General features: G+C 36.1%; 2 protein-coding genes across 2 annotated transcripts in view; both read right to left on the reverse strand.

Annotated features, from left to right (window-relative positions):
* Positions 1-14: 14 nt before the first annotated feature.
* Positions 15-22215, reverse strand: LOC137666551 (loricrin-like). Its single transcript, XM_068406639.1, has 32 exons — positions 22177-22215; positions 22022-22060; positions 21639-21683; positions 20996-21025; positions 19195-19230; positions 18483-18524; positions 18242-18283; positions 17284-17325; positions 16734-16775; positions 13806-13847; positions 13665-13703; positions 12710-12751; positions 12569-12607; positions 12404-12467; positions 12235-12273; positions 12071-12109; positions 11894-11938; positions 11385-11426; positions 10538-10576; positions 8969-9007; positions 8221-8259; positions 7914-7952; positions 7587-7625; positions 7276-7314; positions 6469-6498; positions 5196-5237; positions 3303-3341; positions 2193-2231; positions 1765-1803; positions 1383-1421; positions 511-549; positions 15-74 (listed from the first exon to the last, which is right to left on the reverse strand). The coding sequence occupies exons 6-32, from the start codon at positions 18491-18493 to the stop codon at positions 15-17; spliced, it is 1089 nt and encodes a 362-aa protein (XP_068262740.1). The 5' UTR covers positions 18494-18524; positions 19195-19230; positions 20996-21025; positions 21639-21683; positions 22022-22060; positions 22177-22215.
* LOC137666552 (uncharacterized) overlaps positions 19520-25451 on the reverse strand; it is a 28974-nt gene continuing 23042 nt past the window's right edge. Inside the window, exons 23-34 of the mRNA XM_068406640.1 lie at positions 25256-25297; positions 24934-24963; positions 24643-24678; positions 24207-24248; positions 22881-22913; positions 22553-22591; positions 22391-22429; positions 22177-22212; positions 22022-22060; positions 21639-21683; positions 20996-21025; positions 19520-19525 (exon numbers count right to left, since the gene is read on the reverse strand). Of these exons, the coding sequence (XP_068262741.1) occupies positions 19520-19525; positions 20996-21025; positions 21639-21683; positions 22022-22060; positions 22177-22212; positions 22391-22429; positions 22553-22591; positions 22881-22913; positions 24207-24248; positions 24643-24678; positions 24934-24963; positions 25256-25297 (417 nt within the window). The remainder of the gene's footprint in view (positions 19526-20995; positions 21026-21638; positions 21684-22021; positions 22061-22176; positions 22213-22390; positions 22430-22552; positions 22592-22880; positions 22914-24206; positions 24249-24642; positions 24679-24933; positions 24964-25255; positions 25298-25451) is intronic.

Consider the following 25451-nt stretch of genomic DNA (forward strand, 5'->3'; position numbering starts at 1 on the left):
CAAAACTGCAAATACTAGGAAAGTAGAAGTTTTACCTGTCCACTATACTGGCTGCTTGCTGAAGAAGCTATACCCTAAAGAAATGAGAAAGCATTTATATTTGTTCCACATTCTTTAACTTATGACCTGTCACAGAAAAACACACTTTTATTTGTCTCCCATGGATTTAAGTATGACAGGAATGCTAACACTACCTTTATAACCATACTGAAATCTATGGGCCATTACAATGGCTACTGTTTAAACAGAACAGTAAAGTTTAATCAAAGTCAGCTTCAGGCAGGTGTGAATAGTGCTGCTGCACTGGATTGTGTGCTCAGGGCAGCCTCCTATGTTTTACTTTCCTGAGTGGGCTGACACAGCAGAAGGTCATATATTCATCTGTTCTGCCTAAACACTGTTTTGCTGTAAGCCACCCCCTTATAAAATATTCTGGTTTTTACAAAATAGAAAAAGAGAGAAAGATGAACAATTGAAAAAACAACCCATAAATAGAAAAACAATTCTTACCTGTCCTCCATAATGGCTGCCACCTGAGAAAGATGGACCCTGAAGCAAAGGTGACAATTATTTCTCTATCAAAAAGCTTCTTTAAGAGTTTTTGAAAGAAAGAGTATTTTCTTTCTCTGTTGTACAATGAAAGATTACAGATAGTTAAACACTCAATCTATTCCTTTATGTGTTTTATGCAAATTAGGGATGGTCTGTAACACATGATTCTTTCATAATACTCATAATGAGCTATTAGGATTATATACCTAGTTTCGGGAGACTGTATTTGGACTGAAAATCTCTTTCTCCTCTAATTTCATCTCCAATAAATTTGACAATAAATGTTTTCAGAGGCCAAGGACGAGTTTGTTGGGGATCTCCATATTAAAGGCTATACCACTAGGCAGCGCTAGGATCCCTGTCCATCAATCTTTCATTTCACAAGGGCATGGAAGAACTTCTCTTGTTGACAACTCTGGACCTTCTCCCCTGTTCCCCTCCTGAGACATATTGTTTCTCTGATATCAACTCTGATGTGAGGTATTCCATAGGTTGAGGTAGAGGAGGAATGCAATTTGCTTCCAGCCACTTCTTACTGTTAGAGCTAAGAAACCATGACAGCAGCAGAAGGGAAATGGGTCCAGAATGAGGAGGGCAGGTCAGAGGGTAGAACTAGGCCAGAACTGCATTTACTGTGATACAACAGAAGTACTGGCCCTTCATAGTTTTTGTATTGTTCCAGATCATATATCTTCAGATACCTGATCATCTATTACCAGAATAACAGAGTTGACGCAAAATATTATTTTTTTTAAGTCAATAGAAAAGTACCAAGTTCTGATGTAGAAGCTGGGTGTTAGGATAAGGACTACACAGGAAGAGATTCTCACCTGTCCTCCATACTGGCTGCCTCCTGAAGAAGGTGAACCCTGAACAAAAAGAATTAAATGATCTTCATATCCATGTCATAGTATTCCTTTAAACCATTCTCCATATGAAGGAGAGGTACCTAATTTCTTTCAGTGTAAAACTGAGTATACTGAACCAAACTGTGCAAAAAGGAGTGAGACTCATCTGCATTTACCATGATGCATCAGAAATTACATCTCCTAAAAACTTTCTTGTGACTTTGTACCACATGCTACTATATACCTAGCAACAAATTAAATAAAACATGAAAAAAAAATCCATATCTATAAGATGTTCTTTTACACAGAAAACTACCAAGTCTCTTGGATAAAGCAGTAAACACTACAAGGGAAGAATTCTCACCTGTCCACCATGCTGGCTGCCTCCTGAGGAAGGTGAACCCTGAATATCAACAGAAAAGGAAACTGAAACTTCTTTACATCCATTTCATAGAATCATAGAATCATTTCATAAGGCTTTTAAAAATTTTGGTCAGCTTTATGAAGTACTAATTTATTGCAGAAAGACATGACCTCTAGTCCTGCAAATTTCAGGACCCAATTGAGTCAACCATTTATTTCACATTTTATTTTTTCTCAGACTTAAGTAATGGTCTTTATCTGAACTTGTTTTGTTTAATCACAGTATCACCATAATGCTACAGAGAAAGATTTACTGAGAAGACTTTAGATTAAGATAAATAAAGCTAAGGTAGACAGCTGGGTAGGCAATCAATAAACTAAAGGTTTGCATAGGTCAAAACTACAAACATGGGAACTATTAATGCTTACTTGTCCACTATAATGGCTGCCTCCATAAGAAGATGACCCCTGGAAAAATATTGAAAATCAATTATTTCTGAATATCTAATTCATGAAGACAAGCAGCAAAGACATCTGTATTTTGTTATTTGACTGTTTGTTTGTAATCTTCCCAGAATAAACTCTATATTTATGTCTTCCTTGAGTTCACAATATTACTACAGAGAACAGATCACTATAAAGTTTCGTGAAATATTAAATTGAGATAGCTAGCTGGATAATCGTTTACTTGATTAAGAGTCAAATAATGGTAAAACAAATATATAATATAAAATATTAAATGTAAGAGCTTATATGTCCATCATACTGGCTAGCCCCAGAGGAATATGAATTCTGTAAAGAATACCAAATAAGTTAATTACCTGCTGTAGGATTTCCTTAAATCAAAACATGACTCTCCCAGGACAACAGGATCAAGACAGCTCAAGTTAAGAGTGAGGCAGGCGAGCAGGACTTTCAGTATGCTTTAATAACTAGAGTTCAGGCCTTACAAGGTAACTTGGGGAAATACCTGAATTCCTAAGCAAGGGTGAAAGGCAAAAAACCCTACTGCTTTGTCTGTGTGACTTGTTGGGAAGGCTAAAGCAGCATTCTTTCAAGCTCTTTCTCTGCTCATTTCTAGAGAACAGCATTTCTTTATTTGGAAAGCTGAATCCTGGGCCAAAGCTAGCAGTAAAAGATTGGCTACCTAACAGGACTCTGAAAACCAAACCAAGCAAGCTTACTGCAACCTCATACAACAAGAGGTCTCTCTAAAGACGGGAGAATGGATTTGTTTTTCTTCTTAATGGAATTAGGTCCACTAAGAATCAAAAATGCTACGTTTTGATTCATTCTTTCCCCACACCTATTTTTTTGTGTGAGCTTCATTATGCAAGTTTCACAGAAACAAGAGCACTGTTGCTGAAAAGCCATCATGTGTTATTTTTAGGACATATCAAACTCAATGATGAATTTAATTTACTGAATTTTTGCTCTTTAAACATGGTTCCTATATCAAAACTGAATTTAACTGAGTTTGTGAATAACCATCATTTTCAGAAGTGGCAAGCTGGCTTTGCTTTTGGAATGAGTGCTTACTTGGCTACCGTACTGGCTGCCTCCAGAAGATGATGAGCCCTGGAAAAAAAAAAGAAACCAGTTATTTTTCTCTAACAGAACTCTTGCAAAGCAAAACTTCTTGAAGGACAGCAGTACATAAATTTCTATTTTAAGCTTCTTTGCTTGGGTTTAAAATCCACGCAAAATGTAAAATCTAGCCTTCCCTACTTTGTTAATACATCTAATATTTAGTGTGTACCTGTCCACCAGAACGGCTGCCTCAAGAGCCCTTTCAGAAAGGAAATACCAGTTATTTCACTTCAAAGGATCTGGCTGAAGGATAGGCAGCTTATTTCTTTCAGTTTAAAATCAGCACACTGAAGAATGACATCCCCACAAAAAACTTTTAATATTAATTCTTGCAGAGTACTACAGACCTTTTGAGTACTCTGAGCTTCCACAAGATCTGCTAAGCTCACAAAGAAATGAAACTGTTTTGTGTTTAGTTTATAATGTTAAGCATCTATCAGAAATGTGTCCTTCAAAAGGAATCTTAACTGTGCAAAATGACTCTTCAATTGCCTTCTGAAGAAGATACTAAAGACAATGTTCTGAGGTATACTGCGACATATAGTTGGGGAGAACTAAGACCTACATTCAGTATGCAAAAGCCATTCTCCCATGCAGAGGTACTGGGTGCATCTACACATTAAACTACAGATCAGGAGTGTGCCTTTGAGACAAAACTCCTGCTAGTGCCCACTCACTGTAGTTTGTTTTGCATCATGGAGTGATCTCAGAGTGATTTAATTGAATGCCTTTCATATTAAACTAAATTGTAGAATGCTCTCTAGAGGCACACTTAATGCATTCAGGCAATAAATGGACTTTTGGTCCATGGGACCAGAGCAGAGCAAACCCGTCCTGAAATGTGTATAGTGTGGCCATCAGTTATCAGCACTGATTATTTCACTCTGTAGAGTGAAACACTCCTAGCAGTTTGCAGTACTTGTCAATGTAGACATGACCAACTACGTTCCCTCAATCTTTATACACAATCCCTGATTCCAAACTTCTGTCCAAAGACGGCCAAGTCAGTAAAAACCGAAAACCTCATCCCCAATTAGAAGTTTCAAAGGAAAAAAATCCCAGCATCAGTAATATGAAGGATGTAGAACACATGTGGGTAAGAATATTTTCCTGACTGTAGATATATACACATTCCCCTTTCCTACAAGGGAGCACAAGACCAGTCCTGTTTATCACTTAATATTAATTTTTATATGGTACATTTATGTAGCTGTGTCCAAGCCAGCTTTATATCAGTTAGCAGTCCGGTAACAATGCCACAGACTTCTGTGCTAGATACAAAAAGACCCAAATGTTTTTAATCCCTTCAGGGCAGCACATACAGAGCTCCAGTGACATATGCTGCATGACTTTCTAACACATGATGGACAAAACTGGTCTTGGGAAGACTGTAAACAGGTCTCTCCTGCAAAAGAGTTATTATCCATATGAGAGGGCTAGCATCATTAAATTACTGATCTATGAATACTAACCTTTGTTGCAGTAAACGATCTAAGAGGAATACAAACACATAAGTCCATGTCCTTAAGAGATATTTTGACATAATTCCAAGGAAGCAAATGGAACTGACTCCTGAAGTAAATATTTATATTGTTATGTACCTGCGTTTGCGCCAAACAACATTTTTCATTCAAAGACTTCTCTTTGAATGTATACTGTTTCAAATGGAAAGAGAAACTGTGAATGCTGCATGAATGTCCCGTGTGTATTTTTAGTTGTAACTAAGGTAGGTTATTTTCACAAGTGTAGGGCTTCTATTAGGTACTGACTCTTTAACCTCTCTAGCCATTATATTGACAAAAAAACCACTGGCCACCCTTAAAGCTGATGAACATTGCTTACATTTGCAGAGGAATCACTTCTGACTAAGGCAGGGGATCCACCCTGTAAGGGGAAAAAAAAGAAAAAAAAAAGAAAAATTAGCCTTTGTCTTTGATCATAAATTAAAAATGAAACAAAACCTTAGAATGCCTGTTCTATAGTATTTTAAAGGAAGAATATCACAGTCTGAAATTAAATTACACTTACACTTCACTTACTTTTCTTAATTTGCCAAGATAGCAAATAGTCTTTTAGAACCCGGAAGACCGTAAATCACAAAGTATCATTTTGTACCTACACATGACTCATTGCCTAGAAAATAAGAACACTAGCTAAGATGCAGGAATGTCCTTTACCTGTCCTTTACAATGTCCACGTCATGTGCTTTGGAAAGCATGTATTACTCTATTTCACAGTCTTTAAATAATTTCGTATGGACTTAAAAGTGCAAACGAGAAGTGGCTCAGTTTTGTTTTGTTTCTTAAATTGGGTAAACATTGATTTCTGAGAAAACTTTTTATGGTTGGCAGTTTTGTAGACTTGATATTATTTTAGTTTCCCTTCATGACAGATCTTTTGTCAATTAATTCTGCTATTTAATGCAATCAAATTTTTTTTTGAGACAAGAGAGACATCTCTGTAAATACTTTATGGTAACTGAAATTCACTGCTCAGAGAACACACCTTGCTGCCAGCTTTGAGGGTTCGTGGCTTGTATCAGAAATAGTGTGGCCAGCAGGACTAGGGAAGTTATCGTTTCCCTGTACTCGGCACTGGTCAGGCTGCACCTCAAATACTGTGTTCAGTTTTGGGCCCTTCACTACAGGAAAGACACTGAGGTGCTGGAGCGAGTCCAAAGAAGAGCAATGAATCTGGTGAAGGGTCTGGAGCACAAGTATTATGAGGAGCAACTGAGGGAGCTGGGGCTGTTTAGTCTGGAGAAAAGAGGCTCAGGGGAGACCTTATCGCTCTCTACAACTACCTGAAAGGAGGTTGTAGTGAGGTGGGTGTTGGTCTCTTAGTGGTGGATATGGCAGTGTTAGGTTAACGGTTGGGCTTGATGATTTTAAAGGTCTTTTCCAACCTAAATGATTCTATGATTCCAAATTCTTCATCTTGGCATAATAAGAAATAACTACTACCATGTCAGTAATATGTAAGTCACCAAAGGAATAATGAATATAAAATTAAGAGTACATTCAAAAAAGTAAGTTAGAAACAAATAGGACCACAGATAACTTTCCATTTAAATAATTTAGTAAAGGAAAATGTATAATGAACAAATAACACTTACAGAACTTCCCCCAGAACAATCACATCCACCCTGTAAAGAATGCAGAAAATATTTAAGATATCAAGAGCACAGAACTGAAGGGGACTCCAGTTACAACTCGGATTACTTCTTCTACCATCCCAGGTATGCAAGCCATAAAGTTACATTCATAACTGCCCAAGTGCCCAACTTCTAGAAATTAGTCCATTTTTTGTTCTTTTCATGCTGTGCAACTATTCCTGCACTTACTGCTCTGATGGGGAAAATACCTTCTCATTTTGTTATCTTCAAATTTGTTACCTACAATCTTTACCTTAAAAACCTTACTCACCAAAAGGACGAATAAAAAATTCTTAGTACTACAGAAAATATATATATATTTTCCCTAAAGAGGCCAGAGCACCTGGAATACATGCAGTACTCTTTCATGCTAATGATGTTACAGAAAACACTAAAGATGACTTCCAGTGGAGCCCTGCTAGGTGATTTCTACTCTGATAAAACTAACCAAGAGGTGGCCAGGGGTTCACCATACAGTGTCCCACTTTCCACATTCATTTTGCATGAAATGTGTAAGAAGAAACATGTTTAGCACCAAGGCAGGTGCAGAAGCTCAAATCCAACTGCCTTTCAGACCGTTACTACTGGCTCCTCTGGCCTGCGGGATGTCTGAATGACACAGAAAAAGCAAATAGCGTGTTGCTGAGGCTTTGGGCAAAAAGGGACAGTGGTGAAGGAAAACAGTTCTTGTGAAGGAAAGATATGCAAAGTAATCTGTGTGTGCCTGACACTAGCGCAACTGAACGGTGTGGAGAAAGAAAATCATACCTGTCCACCAGACTGGCTGCCTCCTGAAGAGTTTGAACCCTGTAAATGTTATATTTTCATTTAAAAGATTTTCTTTAAGTTTGACGTATATATTTGATTACAATGTATTGTCTTTTACTCTCCAAACTATGTATGAAAATATCTATCATCTGGCTCAGAACCCAATTTTAACTATAGAAAGATTAAAGAGGATAAAAAAAACCCAGAGTAGTCTGGAAACGTAGGTATTGCCAATCTGGTAATATTTTCTTGAAATATGTATAATGGAAAAAAAAAATGAAAAAAACCCCAACAGAAGAAAAATTTCCCACCTGCCCACCATACTGGCTGCTTCCTGATGAGGATGAGCCCTGAAAAAAACCAAAAATTACTGAATTTATATTTAAAAAATATAAATTAATACCAAATATTTATTACTTTCATTTGTTTCCTAGTGCTAGAACATCAGTTAATATATAAATTGCACTTTGACCACTCTGCTTATCCTTGGACTTCTACGTAGAGATATATAAGGAAAAGGTGTTTGAGTACCAAATGAATTTTGCTCACAGATAAAAAATTGCTGTAATACAATATGAGGATTCAAGCTTTTTTATATCAGATACTTCAGGTCAAAAAGACAAAGAGTTAGTATTTACCTGTCCACTGGCGTAGCCACCACCTTGAGAAGATGATCCCTGCAAAAAAGTAGACCAATTTATTTTTGTTTAAAATGGCTTCTGGAAAACAAAACTATGTTGTTCAATAGTCATACACAGATCTTATTTATGTATTTATTTATTTTTTAAAACAGTTTGCCATTTGGTTTCATAAGACATGATGCCAGATGTCATGAGAAATTCTAGGAGATAAACAGTTGGGTATAATTTACTTGCCAGGAGAATTTTGAAATAGAACAGTCATTTTGGAAGGGAACTGCAAATAATGAATAAAACAGATGCTTACATGTCCACCTGACTGGCTGCCTCCTGGGGAATAAACATCCTGGAAAAGTGTATTGAAATTACATGAAAAAAACAAAAACTTCCTTTCTTTTGTAATATGGAAAGATCAGGATGGAAGCTGAACACCCCTTCTTGCTTCTCCACATTCCTTAACTTTCTCTCATGAATTGTTCAAGAACAATAACAAAAAAGATCTTTCTGTATAAAACAGCACATGCCCCTTTATACCTGCTGATAATTGATCTTTTGGTGAAATATATTCTTTTGGACACAACAATTAAAGAATTCTCATATCTCTAACAAAATAATTTCTTAGTCTGTGTCATTTAATTCTCATTAGAATAAATAAAATGGGTGCTGTGTAAAAATAACAGGAAAATGGAAGCCCTCATAAGTGAGTCATACAGCACAACAAAGCAAAGGGTTTCACTTAGAATAAATGCTGGACAAATCATGGTATTGAAGCCTTTGGAGTCAGACAATGAGTAAAAAAGCGCAGGAACTGGAACAAGTAAATTGTGGTACTGTGCCTGTAATGTGAGTTTGAGATTCAAGAGCACACCTCAGCATCAGTTGGGATTTCTAGCAGTATTCTTCAGCCATATCCTCATTCCCCCTGTGCTTGAGGACTTTCTATCCCACACTGGAAGCTGCCACACCAGCTTCCACACAGAATGTCATTTAGTTGGCTAGCAGTTGCCAAACACTGGGGCAGACACCCTAGCAACATATAAGGAAGGAGTGCTTACCCGTTCACTCTGCTGGCTGCCAGATGGTGAGGTGGAATCCTAAAAAATATTGGTATCTGGTTATTGCATGGCAAGTATTTCTATTTTTGTCTAAGCAAGAGTGGAAGGCAAAAAAAACTACTGCGTGTTTGCATGACTTGTTGGGAAGGTTAAAGATATAGGCTGTAGGATAAGCAGCATTCTTTCAAGTTCTTTCTCTGCTCATTTCTGGAGAATGGCATTTCTTTATTTGAAAAGCTGAATCCTGATATAGCGTAATAAAGGAATGAGATCAAATCTCAATCTATATTATTTCCTATTATTTCTGGTCTGGATTTCTAATAAAATCTGTGGTATCATATTTTAGCTTTGCTGAATATCCACAAGATTCTGATACTGAAACTGCGTGGAAACTAATGACACACTATACTTGTAGCTGCAGTGCAGAGCTGAATTTATAAAAATTTTCGGAGAACAATTTCCTACTAACCAGGACACTGGTAAACAGACTTATTAGAAATCCAGTTAAAGTACAACCAATTAGTCAAGACACCAGGAAAATGAGACATTAAACTTGGAATGTTTTATAAACAGCTTCACCAGAAATAATAGGAAATATACTTCAGTCAGGAGAAAAGGCATGTTCTTAAACAGAAAAGCAAGCAGTTCTCACTACACTACATGAAAACAGACCATTCCTATGCAATATACAGATGAAGGAACTTGAATCTTATATGCCTGTCATTGGAAAAACACAAATGAAGTGTAGTGTGGATTGGAGATGGAAAGAGAGGGGACGAGTCTGTGCTGTATTGATAATGGAAGTTGTATTGTAAAAAAAAGAATAAAATGAGATAACGATTAAGGCTCAAATATGATGTGTTTTCTCAAAAAAACAAGGAAAAGTTGAATTTTAAAATAAAACTGTATTTTAAAAGCAATGAAATTTGAAAGTCTTAATTTGTGGGAATTGTTACAAGAGTCCAGAATAATAAACATATATGGAATATACTCTTAAGGAGATAAATGACAAAATATAACCTTTAAGAACAAGAATGGCTGATCTGACATATTGACAGTACTGTTGTTGTAGTGTTAAATTAGTGTTGTATTAAATTAACTCAGTGAAAAAGTAGCCCAATTAAATCACTGCAAGTAAAAAGTATCTGGTTGTTTTGTATAACATGAGCATATACTAATACTGAGTTTCAATGGAAACTGTGAAATAAAGGAAAAGAACTTCCTTTGTAAATGCTACTTCTAATAACTGATTCAAAAAATGATTGTTACAAGTCAGCACTGTTGTAACTGCAATTTTAATTTGCCAAGTCCTTATCATACCATAGCATAATATGGTATAGTATAGTGACATAATTTAAATCTACATTTTCCTTTATATATATAAACAACATAATACCAAAGTTGTTATTGCAGAAAATTGCTAAACAACACAGATGATTAGAATGTTCTGTGAAGGAGCTCTTGAAGATAAGAAAAGATAATGAGATAAGGTAAAGGTCCATGTAAGCACCTACATCCTTTAAAAGATAGTATATTCTGATATTGATATACTTGACAAGAAATGCTTACACTGTCATCAGTTTCACCACCTCCTATGGAAGGTGAATCCTGCAAAATAATGGGAAAACATTTTCATATAAAGAGGACTCTTACATGATCTTACTTGTGCAGAATAGAAAACAGAAGAATAAAAATAACCAACCACTTAGAATCTCCAATTTTACCTAAATCAGGGAATGTGCAAGAACAGAAAAAATATGTAACTTTACCTGTTGCTTAAGCAAAGAGGTTAAAAAAACCCCTCCTTGTAAACATGCATTTTTATAAGGAAAAATTTTAGATAAAGTTGATTTGCAAAATTAAGCATTCTTTACATTCAAAAATCCCATTATCTATGCTTTCTTTCTAGATCCTTCACTAGAAGTAGTAACACGACACAATTTTCTGCGCAAAGCAATCTGGATTTTATGTCTTTTAATAAACAATTCTATATGACTTCGGCTGGTTAAAATGTATTGCTAAACAAAACATAAGATGGTCCTTACAGAATGATCCCACAATGAGATTCACATCAATAAATACAGAGTTCAAATACAGTATGTGCATTCCCCTAGACTTTCAACAGCTTCTGCATAAGTAAGGTGTGTAAAGTAAATGCACAAAATATTTTCCTTTTGAATGAGCTAATGCATAAAAAATAAAGTAGTTAAAGCATTGAATAGTCACAGTAAGCAGGATAGTGTATACAGTGCATCACCTTCCCTCCATTATGGAAACATTTGGAGTTGTAAAGGGGTAAATAAAAGGAAAGAGAAACAAAAGGTAAAATGGCATTTCCATGGTCATCACTTAGAAAATAATTGAAATATAGAACCCAGTGAACATAAGAACCATGTATGAGACAAATAATATTTACCTGACCATAAGATCCAGCACCATCATATGTGGAAGATCCACCCTGTTCAGAAAACTTAAATCATTCTCATATTGCAAACAGACCTTTTTTTTTTTTGATGCTTACTGTAGGAATCCCCTTTTGGGGAGATCTAAAAAATATGAGTATTAACTTAGTTATCAGAATGGCTATTGAGCAACTCATAGTTATGTCCCTGTAAAACATTAATTGACCATATTTTTAATTCAAATTCTATTTCCACTTTTGAAGAGACATTCATCTTGCAGATAATTCAAATGTAGCATTGTTGAGGAGATAAGCTTTAATGGTTGGAGGCACACCACTTTTTACTCCCCTATAAAATTTCAGGCTACTTAGTTAAAAGTATGTGCAAATTCACTTCACAAAGAAAACCAACACACCTTCATTAAAATATAGTGAGATCCAAAATACAGAATATAGCTGTATATAGGAGCCAGGGTATTGGTGCACAACACCGTTTATACAAAGAGAAAAAAAAGAGTATTTACCTGACCATAGGATTCACTGCTGCTGTCATAGACAGAAGACCCTCCCTGTACAGAAAATAAATAAAAAAAACTTTATTATATTGGTTCCCTCAAGAAAGAGTTTTCCTTATTTCAAGGGCAGTATAGGAATGAAGATAATAGAAGTCTGTTATCTTTACAAACAGGAAAAACACTTACCTGTCCGTAAGATCCACCAGGATGGAAGGAAGACCCTCCCTGTACAGAAAATAAGAAAAATTTATTATTTTGGTTCCCTCAAGAAAGACTTCCTTCTTTCAAGGACAGCATAGGAATGAAGATAACAGAAGTCTGTTATCTTTAGAAAGAGGAAAAACAGTTACCTGTCCGTAAGATCCACCAGGATGAAAGGAAGACCCTCCCTGTATGGAAAATAAGAAAAGTTTATTATTTTGGTTCTGTCAAGAAAGAGTTTTCCTTCTTTCAAGGACAGCATAGGAATGAAGATAACAGGAGTCTGTCTTATCTTTACAAACAAGGAAGAACACTTACCTGTCCATAAGATCCACCAGGATAGAAGGAAGACCCTCCCTGTATGGAAAATAAGAAAAGTTTACTATTTTGGTTCCGTCAAGAGTTTTCCTTCTTTCAAGGACAGCACAGGAATGAAGATAACAGAAGTCTGTCTTATCTTTACAAACAAGGAAGAACACTTACCTGTCCATAAGATCCACCAGGATAGAAGGAAGACCCTCCCTGTATAGAAAACATAAAAATTTACTGTTTTGTAGTTGAAATGTTCTCTCAAGGAAGACACTTAGACTGCTCCTGTGCAGGCACAGTGACCAGAATATTTACCTGGTTACCGGAGTAAGAGCTGTGGGAATAACCTGGGCCCCCCTGAAAGGAAAACACAGACCAGCTGTTTTCTTGCAGAGAAGATGAGTATTTAAACAACAATGTATCCGGTTCTCGCTTTAAATCCTTTCTCCCAATTTTGAGCTAACTTTTATGTACCTAAATAAAAATCAAGACTAATATTGTTAAAGTGGAAGAAGTCTTCTGGTGGTAATTTTCTTAGCCTGCTAAAACTTGAATTCTGCCAGAAAACTGCAGATACCATTTTGTACTGTTCTCTGTCAAACCTCACACCACTAGGTTACATCAGGATTAATTTAAGCTTTCTACTCCAGGAGACAACTGTCAGGTCTGTAATTATAGCATGTCATAGCACCCACAATATCGGGACTCTAGGAACCAGGATGATGGGAGTCTGTGTTATCCTGGTAAGGGAGGAGGAACAACTACCTGTCCACCATAGGATCCTCCAGGATAGAAGACAGGCCCTCCCTGTGCAGAAGACAGAATGGGTTATTGGCTTATATTTCACTACTCCTTCAGGGAAGGTTTTAGATGGAGCCTCTGAATAGGGCATTTTATCTGAATGTTTACCTGGTTACCGGAATATGTGTTGTGTGAAGAACCTGGGGCTCCCTGAAATGAAAACACAGGCTAGCTATTTTCTTGCAAGCAGGATGGTGTAAATAGCAATGTACCTGACTCTCACTGTAGGCCAATATTGTTAAAGAACAAGGAACTTTTTATCACTAATTTTCTTGGCTCTATGAAAGATCATTCCATGGAAGTTGTAAACACAATTTAGTCTTTTCCTCTGACAGACTTCATGTTGTAAGTTACAAACAGTTGATTCCATTCTAGGGTATTATATTTCACAACAGACACGATAAGTGGAATATAGGAATGAAGATAACAGAAGTCTGTCTTATCTTTACAAACAAGGAAGAACACTTACCTGTCCATAAGATCCACCAGGATAGAAGGAAGACCCTCCCTGTATAGAAAACATAAAAATTTACTGTTTTGTAGTTGAAATGTTCTCTCAAGGAAGACACTTAGACTGCTCCTGTGCAGGCACAGTGACCAGAATATTTACCTGGTTACCGGAGTAAGAGCTGTGGGAATAACCTGGGCCCCCCTGAAAGGAAAACACAGACCAGCTGTTTTCTTGCAGAGAAGATGAGTATTTAAACAACAATGTATCCGGTTCTCGCTTTAAATCCTTTCTCCCAATTTTGAGCTAACTTTTATGTACCTAAATAAAAATCAAGACTAATATTGTTAAAGTGGAAGAAGTCTTCTGGTGGTAATTTTCTTAGCCTGCTAAAACTTGAATTCTGCCAGAAAACTGCAGATACCATTTTGTACTGTTCTCTGTCAAACCTCACACCACTAGGTTACATCAGGATTAATTTAAGCTTTCTACTCCAGGAGACAACTGTCAGGTCTGTAATTATAGCATGTCATAGCACCCACAATATCGGGACTCTAGGAACCAGGATGATGGGAGTCTGTGTTATCCTGGTAAGGGAGGAGGAACAACTACCTGTCCACCATAGGATCCTCCAGGATAGAAGACAGGCCCTCCCTGTGCAGAAGACAGAATGGGTTATTGGCTTATATTTCACTACTCCTTCAGGGAAGGTTTTAGATGGAGCCTCTGAATAGGGCATTTTATCTGAATGTTTACCTGGTTACCGGAATATGTGTTGTGTGAAGAACCTGGGGCTCCCCGAAATGAAAACACAGGCTAGCTATTTTCTTGCAAATACATTTAAGTGATTCCACTTCTGAATTTCTATTATTTTAAAATACTGCTTTTGAAAAGGTCATTACTGCAATCATTAAAAGAGAATACCGGTTATTTTTGTTAGAGATAAGGAAACCTTTAGCAGGTACTTTTCTGTTCAGATTAAAGGACGTGAAAGAAATAGTAACTTTTCATTTTGCTCTTTCTAATCACAGAATCCTCTGTAATACCTGGCACACTCTATATTTTATAGATGATAATGACCATGATTTTTTTTTAAATTGCCAGAATACTCAACTTCCAAAGTGTAAATAGGGTTTAAGAGAGCAGATTTTTCAGCTCACCACTTAAAGAAGACTATTTACCAGTTCATAACATCCATTATTACTGTCACATGCCCTTTATATACAAAACAGACAAAGTATGATTCCATGGTTAGACTGCTTCCTCAGAGACTATTTGTAGACTGAGCTCTTGTCTTTAGGTGAAGCTTAGAGAAAAAGTGGAATAACTGCAGCGTAAGGAATTTGGGGATCCACATAAGGAAACCCATTCTTTCATTTGAAACAAGATGGTTTAAATATATACAGCTTTGACTTAATTTATAATCTTTTCCAGGTTTGAGGAGTCCTTAATGTAACTCATAGCTTTTAAGTTTAGAAGAAAGCTTTTTCCTCCTGGGCTGAAGAATCTTCAAGGAAGTAGATGACTGTCTCTTTTATGTAAGATTTATGAATGCTGGTTTATTTATACATACACATCAACCTCTACCTTTTTTTTATGCAGAAGAACGAACCTGCCTATCATGGCCAATGTGTTTACATGCTAATCTTAGGCACTGCTACTGCCGTATGTAGAGGATTGACTCTGGACAGAAAAGGAAAATCAGTCCCGTTTTTAATTCAGTCTGTTCCTTTGCAAAAATCACTGAACTTTACTGTTGGGTGAAGACAAAGATCAAGAGTATTGCTACCTAGTTTATCATAAATTAATTCTATCAGCTGATACTATCACAAACCGAAATACAAGTCTCTTGTGTACCAAAGTGAACACATCTGCACTGAGAACTGGTTTTCTAATGTGTCCAATGTAGATGTCTTATTTTCTTCATGTTGAAAATTGCTGTTTGGTAGCAACTAAATACACTCTCCTCCCCCCAGCCAAGCTGTGGTGGCTTGCTGTTAAATACTAAGCCTCTTTTTGCACCAATTTAAGCATGCAAAGAAAAAGGCCCTATTAGAATGAAAACTTGCATAGAGACGTCCATCTTTTTCTTTAGAAATGGATTTGCTTATCTAGCATTACAATCACAGGACAAATAAAAGTTTTTCCTCCATGAAGTTTCAATATTAGTTCTTTTAATAGACTAGCTTATATTTTAAAACATGTAGGTCATGATTACTGCTCAGCCTCAATTATATGAAAGAGGCGGTATTTTACCTGACAAAAATTACTGTTGCTATATGTTAATGACAATTAAGTTCAGAAAGCAGTGATTTCTTTATACAATTAGTTTGTTTAAGTAGCATGCTTTTGTATAGAAATAATAATCCACAATATGATTCTTGTTGAAATTGAAAACTAAAAAAATATTACCCCATTCAAATGGGTTTATGTAAATACAGCCTCAATAAAAGCTTCAAAAATAAGTTTTCAGGTAGAAGATAGGTGACTTTAAAATCCATGTTCACATGGCAAAGCCAGGTGAAGCCAGAAGCCTGGTAAAGCTAGCCTATAATGCCCATGTAACTGCATTCCTTGCGCATTTTCCTGGCATGGAGGCATTGCCTAAGAGAAAAGTTTACCCAGTGCCACTGATCATGAAATTGCAGTGATCAACTTTATGGGAAAGAATAGTTTAAATATTGACTTAAGAGATTATATTTTGAAATATTTGTCAGATTTTGACATTTTAGTCAAAATATTTTATTGCACCAGTGAGAAGGACAAGGAACCTAAGCTGGATGCAATTAAATTCTATGGTTACTACAGGGCATATTGACTCTGGTTTTTGAAAGTGATCAATAATTAACACATACACTCAACTAACAGAGCATCTGCATTACCAGGCACAGTCCCAGAAAGTTAGTGGCCAAATGGTAGTTATGCCGTTAAAGTGGGGCTCATTCTTCCATTTCATTGTATATAATTCTATCCATACTAAGGAAATTATCAATAATGTTTAGTGTTACCCAAGTGTCCATACTTACTAGGTGATTAATTCAAAATACTCCGTCATGCAGATGGAAGTATAAACTCAGGAAAAAGAATTACCTGTCTAGTACCACTGCTTCCATCAGGACAAATGCAACCACCCTATAAATTAAAAAAGAGGAAACAATTATTGCATTGTGGAAGTTTAAAATAAAATCTTATTTCAGATGCAAAACTGTGTTTAGGGGAAGAAAGACTGTTGGACTTCAGAGTAGCTTTGACCTTTCCTATACCTAGAAGAAATGAGGGGACTCTATAGCTCTATACATTTAACATTTGCTTTGGAAGTTAGACTGAAGCTGCATCTCTCAGTGCTATGTCTCAATGACAGATGTCTCATCAAGAGAGAATTATCTGGGTAGTCAAGAGTACAGAAAATCACCATTGTACTCTTACCAATAAACTGTGTGTGAAATTGAAACAGTGTTAAGAAGTGATTTCAGAGAGCCATTTCAGATAAATTTAATCTGAACAGGATCACTTCATTTACAATTTAATGCATAATATCATCAATCTCCCATGCAAAACTACTCTGACTCCTGAATTTAATTAGCTTAATTACCAGGAAGCTATCTGGACAAGACTAGATAAAAATAGAGAAAATCCTGACCTGACTACTTGATCCACCACCGGTTGCAATAAATGATCCAACCTGTGAAGAAACCAATTATTTTTTATAGAAGCATTTTATCAGAATCTATCATGTATAAAATTATGTAGTGAGAAGTAAGGTGACAAAATCTTTGTACTACTTCCCTGGACCAACAAACATTATCTGTTAAGAACTCTCTGTATGAATCATTGTGAAAACATAAATTTGGATGAAACTTAATCAGTGACTGGATACAATATACAAGGAATTGATACCAGGAAAACTAATTAAGAAAACTGTTACTCTCTGGAGCTCAGAGATCTGACTGCACTTTGAATTAGACTTCAAACTCTCTGAGACAGAGAACTATGCTAGTGTTACATCTACATAATGCTGGTCATAGTAGGATTCCAGATCTCTTGGAAGCTGATGGGTACCAATACGGTACAAAATATTAAGAAAATTAGAATCAAGTGCCATTCTGAATCAGTTAAATTTCACATAATTCTATAACATACACTGCTGCGGCAGTATGTAAGTCTATAGAACATGAAAATTTGACCTACTTTTCTAACAGAAGTACATAATCACCAAGATGTACCTTGTTACCAAATTCTAAATTAAACAGAATTATATATCTGACCATTACCATCACTAGAGCAGGACTGTTTCTAAAAAAAGATTCTATAACTATTTCTTTTGTGTGTTGCAAACAACTTTTACAAAACGTTATGAAAGAAACATCTGCAATGCTTACCTGCTTAGTGAAGCAAAGGAACAGAGGAGACAGTATATTCTGGGCCATTATAATTATTTACAGCTGTGCAAAATTATAACATTATAGGGAAATTGCTGCTAAATCAAAATAGCATCCTTCAGCACAGATAAATTAGTGTAACCTAATTTTCAGAAATGAAATATAATTTATCAGAAAGCCCCTTGCAATGAGATCATGCAGTAGACACTATGTTATTACCTGGAGGTTAGTGTGGCTGTTATTTGAAGTAGAAGACTCGTTCTGTGAAGAAACAAGAAATGACTCATTTTTCTGTAAGGGTAATAAATTAAAATACATAGTTCTATTGGGAAAGAACTACTTAACCCTAAACAGAATACTCTGTTATGGAAACTAGATCCTTATTCTTCTTTTTGTAGGTAATACACCAAGGAGTTGTAACATCAGCAGTAGTTCAGAAAAAGTGACAAGAATGGTTTACCTGTACAACATAGTCTCTTCTGCTCAAAACATGTGATGTATCCTGTAAAAAGCAAAGACATTTACTATTAGTAGATCAAAACTCTATGATCAGGCCTCCTTTTTTTCTATATTATTTATTTATAACAACTACAGATCTTTCAATGCATACATTGAGTAGGAATGCCTTATTATAAAATAAAAGGTTATTTCCACATAATTTTTATAGGCTACTGCTGAGTCTGACTTGAAGCTATAGAATACATATACTCGTATCTCCTCCACAACATACTGAGCACAATAAATTACCAAACTTTATTCTTTCTTACTTCATTATTCTATCTTACTTCAGGTAAAATTTTAGCTGTCCTCTGTATGACACGCATTTAATTTTAACTTTAGTTTGGTCCAACTCTGTATGTGCTTCCTGAAGAACAGGAATTTGAGCTGCCCTGTACCTCACTGCAGGATTTTCCTGTCCTTTTTTCATATATATATATATATATATATATATATATATATATACATATATATATACACTTCCTTTAAATTAAATTCACCCAAAGAGCAAATAGCCAAGCTATTTTATTTTACTTTTTCCTTAAATAGGAGAATATTAGTTAGGACAAACATAATTAGGGAAAAATTAGGCATAACTGCAACAAATTAGGTATAGTTAGGGCAAAAATCCTACAAGCAGTGAAAAAAGAAAAGAAAAAAAAAAAGTTACTTACTCGGGCAACAACCTTCTTTTTTGCACAACCAGAACTCTGTAAAGGGGCCAGAAGCTAGTTATTACTTTACAGATGCAGCCATCCACACAAAATACTTTCAGTAAAAATCTACCTAAACTTGTCAAGGTGGCATATTTTGGGACAGGAAAATGTCCAGAGAATTGACCTCACTTTCACTAAATAACACAGTGGAAAATATTGTATTAGAGTTATTTGAAAATAAAAGTAACTAACATTGATAGACTAGCTTTTCCGCAAGAGAGCAAGTGTCATTTATCTGTCAAAACCCTCACGTTGTACAAATAGGAATCCAAACCACATCAGCCTATTCCTGTGGAACCAATACAAAATTTGGACTTAACTGCACCATAAAACACATCTACTAAACAGTGAGGTAGAAAAGTCTCACTTTCTTTCAGTGTTCTTTTTTTTCCTCCCACAACTCAGCATGAAATTGTGGAAGTATAAAACAGTTTGTTTACCAAGCTATGTCTACAGTATATTCAAAGGGTGATTCCAATTTTAAGTATACTGGCGTAAGTATCAGTAAAGGATGTAGTAACAAAAGCAAAAAGTTTGTGTCAAGTTCATCACCTGAATTTTGGCCAGTTTCTCAGGAGTTCTGCAGCCTGCCATCAGCTACATGCTGCCACAGTTATCATTTTACTATCAGGAAGAGTCTTAAAAAGCATATTCTTCATCTGTTTTCACATTATCACTCCTTCATCAGAAGTTCCTGCCTACTGGAGTCTCCCTCAGCTCAACCACTGTGATTTAGAGAGTAATCTGTATAATGAAATTTTTTAGTTTGTTTTGTTTTCTTTTTTTTTTTTTAACATTCCCCACCCTTCTTAGTAAGAATGTTTAGAAGGAAACTCTTTTACAATAAAGTCCAGCAATACGCATTGGATAGGGATAACCAAGGCAATAATAGCATCTTTTGTGAACAAAGCAGGAGGTGATGAGACTCTTAAACAGGGCTTGCTGCTGAAGGATTTTTTTTGCAGAACCTTTTGCATTAAACTTAATGCAATGCATTGAAGGTAAATACAAGCAAAAAGAAAAGGTGTTGTCAGAAGGCCTTCTTACTTCCTAGCATACACGTTTGGTGCAGTACTTAAGTACCAGAGAGGAAAAATAGGGAAAATAATGAAGTAGTAAAGTGTATGACTGACAACTGAAGAAAAGGCAAGTAGCTGATGACAGGAGGTTACTCTAGATGGCAGTAAAACAAAAGGAGGCTGTAACAGACGGAAAAGCTTTTCTATGAACAGAAGTGCAGAAAAATGTCATTCATTTACACAACAGTATATTTGCTTGGTCACGAGCTATCCATGTTAATCACAGTTTCTGCTTGTAGGACAGATGAGAAGTCTTGACAGAGAGAGTATTAACAGGGGATAAATGTTTCTTTACAATACTACATTTATGTGAGTTTAAGTTAGAACAAGTGGGAAAAGCTTGAGGCAGCTACATGCTTTATGTACACAGATGGTTAAGTCCCAAATAACTGTCCAGTGAAAGTGCATATACTACAAAAAAACCTGTGTTAATGTATATTCTTAGAAGTATTGGGCAGTTTTAAATTATTTTGCAGCAGCCTTGAGAATGGCTAGAAGGGACTGATGACAGAGAAATATACTATCAAATATCTTATTATTTAATTAACTTCATGAAGGGTATTATAAAGCAATCATACACTACAATTAGAGGCCCACAGGTCTAAAGTAGAAGTGTTCAGTTACTAACACTGTCATTAATCATAAGAATGTGAATACTGCAGAAGAAAAAAAGCACTTACCTGACCATTGGCACTATAGGTAGTCTCATTCTGGAAAAGAATAAATTAATAAATTATTTCCTTCTTTAAGAATTATTTAAATACAGTAAGCTTATAGAAACCTGATTCTTTCTGATACTGCATACAGATATAACAAAATTAATTTGTTGCTCACATCCTCCACAGCCTTGCCTAAATTAGCTTGAAATCCTATGATTCTAGCCTGAAAAACATTTTAATAGCAACTTCAGATTGGTAGAAATGTAACACGAAAAGCAGTGGAATATCTGCCACTGTATCTCTTCTTTCTTTCATTGTATGTATTCAAAGCTTGTCTATGGGATTTTCCTTTTTTTTGAAAATTACTACAAAATGTATCCTTAGATTTTAGGCAAAATCTTCTGTTACTGCAAAGCCACTGAAATATTTTTATCCATATTTCATTTCATCAAGTTAAATGCATTTAAAAGCACAAAATGTATCTGTAAACACTCATATGACAATTTCAGTAAGAAAACATGCAGTTGCTGAAACAGCTAGTAGTGTGGGAACTCAACATTCCTTCTGGATCATTCTGTTCACAAGATTGTGTCTAGCAGTACAATATTTTCTCATCTACAAGAAAAATGTTGTGATGAAAATATATCAGAGAAAGCATACTCACATCATCACAAGCATTGGGATTATCATCTGAGGAATCTTGTGAATCCTAGAAGGACATCAGATACCAGTCATTTCCTCACAAAAATGGATTGTTAAAAATACACTTTGATGTTGTACTCTGCAAGACAGAATTGAGGCTTGTGCAAAGAAAAAGCTGAGTTAAATTAAAGTAAGGTCTTTATAAGGAAAATAAGGAGCCAAATACATGGCTGCAATAGCTGCTTATAGGGAATGTTCCATTCTTCAGTAAAGAAAAAAAACCAAACCAAACCAAAACAAAAAGAACACAGAAACTATTATGTTTTATTACATCTTTGATGATGCAGGGAGTACAAAGATTAGCATGAAATAATATATAACTAGGAGAAAGAATGAAGTAGTTACCTGACTATCATAATAGCCGTATGAGGAGGATGATCCACCCTTTAAAATAAACAAACCAAAATCAGAGAAAATTAGGATACAGAAAACCTGATTTTGAGCAGAGGCTAAAGCTTGTATGAAGTGATGTACAAGTAGGGAAATAGAGCATTACTTACTTGGCCATCACCATAGTTTTGTGAGTAGGATCCACCCTGTAAAACAAACAAATACAAACCCTACTTCAGAAGAAACGGTGATTTCATTAGGGGCTGTAAAGCTGGAATAAAAAATTGCCTGGCATTCCTTCGAACAATACAACTTTCTAGATATCTAGATAACTTATCAGATATGATAAAAATTCTTACCAGGAGAAAATCAAGGTCTGCCTACCTGGTTGCCACCATAACTTTGTGAGGAAGATGATCCACTCTGCTAACAAAAAAAAAAAATTAGAATTACTGTTACAATATTGCATATCGGATATTGATCAGCCATCGTGGAACCTGTGTGAAGTAAAACCTCAGTGGGAGGAAATAATGATCTAGTACTTACTTGGCTACCACCATAGCTTTGTGAGGAGTATGATTCACCCTGTGAAAACAAAACAGCAACAGTTATAATGCTGGAGAGCTGAATTTGAACAGAATCCACATAATATCCTATATAGCTAGATATTACACAGACATAATGCTAGGAAAAGGAGAAAAAAGACTCCAAGCCCCTGTGATGCTCCTGCGTATAGGAAGATAGTGAGTTCTAATCTCATAATCGATAAGATTACACGGATTTGCACTCTATAGATCTGAAGTTGGTACTAATTGAGTTAGTGGCAAAACTATTTCTGGATGCATCTTAAAATCAGAGGAGGAAGTCCATTTACCTGGTGGCAGGGATTGCTATCATATGAAGTACCCTGTTAAAAAACAAACAAACAAACATACATACCAAAAGGTAAATGCCCAGATTTTCATTTTCTTGCAAATTAATTAGCTTTCTTAAAATTTCTTATGTGAGAATTAATGTAACAAAACATTACAGAGTGTGAGTTTAATTTTATTTAACCCTTTAAGTCTGTTGCTTTACGTTCTGTCACTCCCATACCCACATAGTCACGAGTACTAAAACACATGCACACAGATGATCAAAGCAGGACTACTTGTGTGCCACATGGAAAGCGAGGTAGGCTGCCAATTATCTCTCTGTATCATCCTAGTTCCTCTTGGTTGGTAAAGATGAACTGGCTTTTTTTTTGGACAGTCCTTTTAAGAATCAACAGTTACTGTTGTGTTACCATCTACCTCAGAATCTTGCTAGATTCACCCATCATAGATCTCAGGCAAGGCTGCTGCCCAATGCCTTTCATTTCCCTGTTTTGGGTATATTTTTGCTACAGCCAGTCTTCCTGTTGGGATAACAGGATGAGAAACAGCACACACAATGAGTTATACCATGGTTGTCACCCTCCCATTATTAAAGCACAGGTCTTCTGTTGATAAGTCAACCTGTGACACAGCTTTGGTGGAAGTAACACATTCTTCAGCGTCTATCAGTGTCACTGCTGTTAACTGTCTCTTTGTTGTACTGCTTCTTATGATGTTTTCACATGCATTTCCATTCATACTTAACTCATACCAATCCTAATATTTCTGCTAAATATTTCTTCTAAAAATTTCTGTATTTATATATCTCTTTCATTCTTTTTGCTTTCCCCAATATATTTATTTGAACATAGGTTTACTATTATGGCCTCATCCATGATCCTTTCACCTGCAATCTCATCATTGAAGACACCATCTTTACACCATTGTAGGCATACACAAGTTGAAATGGAACCATCATGGAAACTACTAATCTAATTCTTATTCCGCAGGAGCCACTCTTTTGATCCTATTACTTTCTATAGGAACTAAATGAAGCAACATCTGAAAATCATTCCCAAGCAAAGATTTTATCTGTTTACTGAGTAGACAGATGAATCACTACTCGTCTGTCTTCTGTGTGCAACACTACATGGGAGAAGCCACTTCATTTTGGTTACAATGACCAATAATATCAGCCTTTCTTGATCTCTGTGCTAGATAGTTTCACGTAACAATGAAAACAAAATATTCCAACTAACAAATATTATATAATTACTGAAAAATATGTTACTACTACAAAGGAAGCTGAGTCTAGTTTTCAAATAGTTTGGAGAAGGAGGACTTACCTGTCCACAACCACTGCTGCCACCTGAAGAAGCAGATCCACCCTGCTGGGAAAAAAAAAAAGCAGCTCAGTAATCCAAATATTCCTTTTCTCCATTTCAAACACAGAAATAAATTTTAAAGGGCTTTAGCTGCATGAGCTGCTTAAAAGGCAGAAGACCAGCTAAATCCTACTGTAAATTCTCTTGTAAAGTATTCTGTATGTTGAATATTATAGTGCATCAAAAAGATGACACCTGCATGCATTCCTTTCTATGTGGGAAAGAGCTGCTTCAATGAGGCTATTGTTCCCAGACCCATATGAAAAAAAGTTCACAACTCTTACTTCTAATGAGAACTTACCACATTATTTCAAGAAACAAACCACAGAACTCTCAATACATATATGGGAACATCACGTACATGTTGTATACTGACTGGTGACTGACTGATGCTTACCTGGCCATAGGAACTGCCACCTTGAGGCTGGTAGCCCTGTAAGAAAAGCAAGAACACATTCGTAAACAAAGATGGAATCTTAGCACAGCTGTGATAGAAAAGCCCATTTCCACTAAAAGTTCCTCTGTGCCATGTTCATTTTCCTTCATGGTAATTCATGGTATGAACCAAAATCAGGGACCACTCAGCAAAGCAACACCAAGAAAGAAAAAGCCCAACCAAAACCCAAAGTCCATTTACAAGGCATGCCCCTACAGAAAAGCTCACTACATTTCAGCAAAAAAGTCTCACCTGGCCATAGGACTGGCTGCCTTGGGAACCCTTTAAAGAAAGAGAAGATAATTACCACCTTGACAAGGAGGCTTCTACAGAGAGCATAATGTTTATGTAAATACAGCTGCACAAGGGTTTCCAAAAAAGGCTCTTCCTGAGCCAAAGGAGACAGAGCAGTATGCTAGCATCTGTGCAGCAGATTGTCTTATTCTCAGGAAACGCCATGAAGCGAATCAAGATGCAGACTGCCAAAGGAAACATCACGCTCAAAAGTCTGCTAGTCATGCAGGTCACAGAGAGGTGAGTGAAGAACTTCCTACAGAATATCCAGTTTGCTTACCTGGCCATAAGAACTGCTGCTGCTCGAGTAACTTGGCACACCCTAAGACAAAGACACCACTTGGTTACTTCCCTTTTGTAAGAGATCCAGCCTGCACTAGGAAAAGCAAGCAACTACATCCTAAAGCTACGCAGGGCAGTTGTGAAGAGCCCAGACTTCCTCCTGGCCCTCACAATGATGCTGAGTGCAATGATTT

Source organism: Nyctibius grandis, chromosome 8, assembly GCF_013368605.1.
Source record: "Nyctibius grandis isolate bNycGra1 chromosome 8, bNycGra1.pri, whole genome shotgun sequence".
Taxonomy (NCBI): domain Eukaryota; kingdom Metazoa; phylum Chordata; class Aves; order Nyctibiiformes; family Nyctibiidae; genus Nyctibius; species Nyctibius grandis.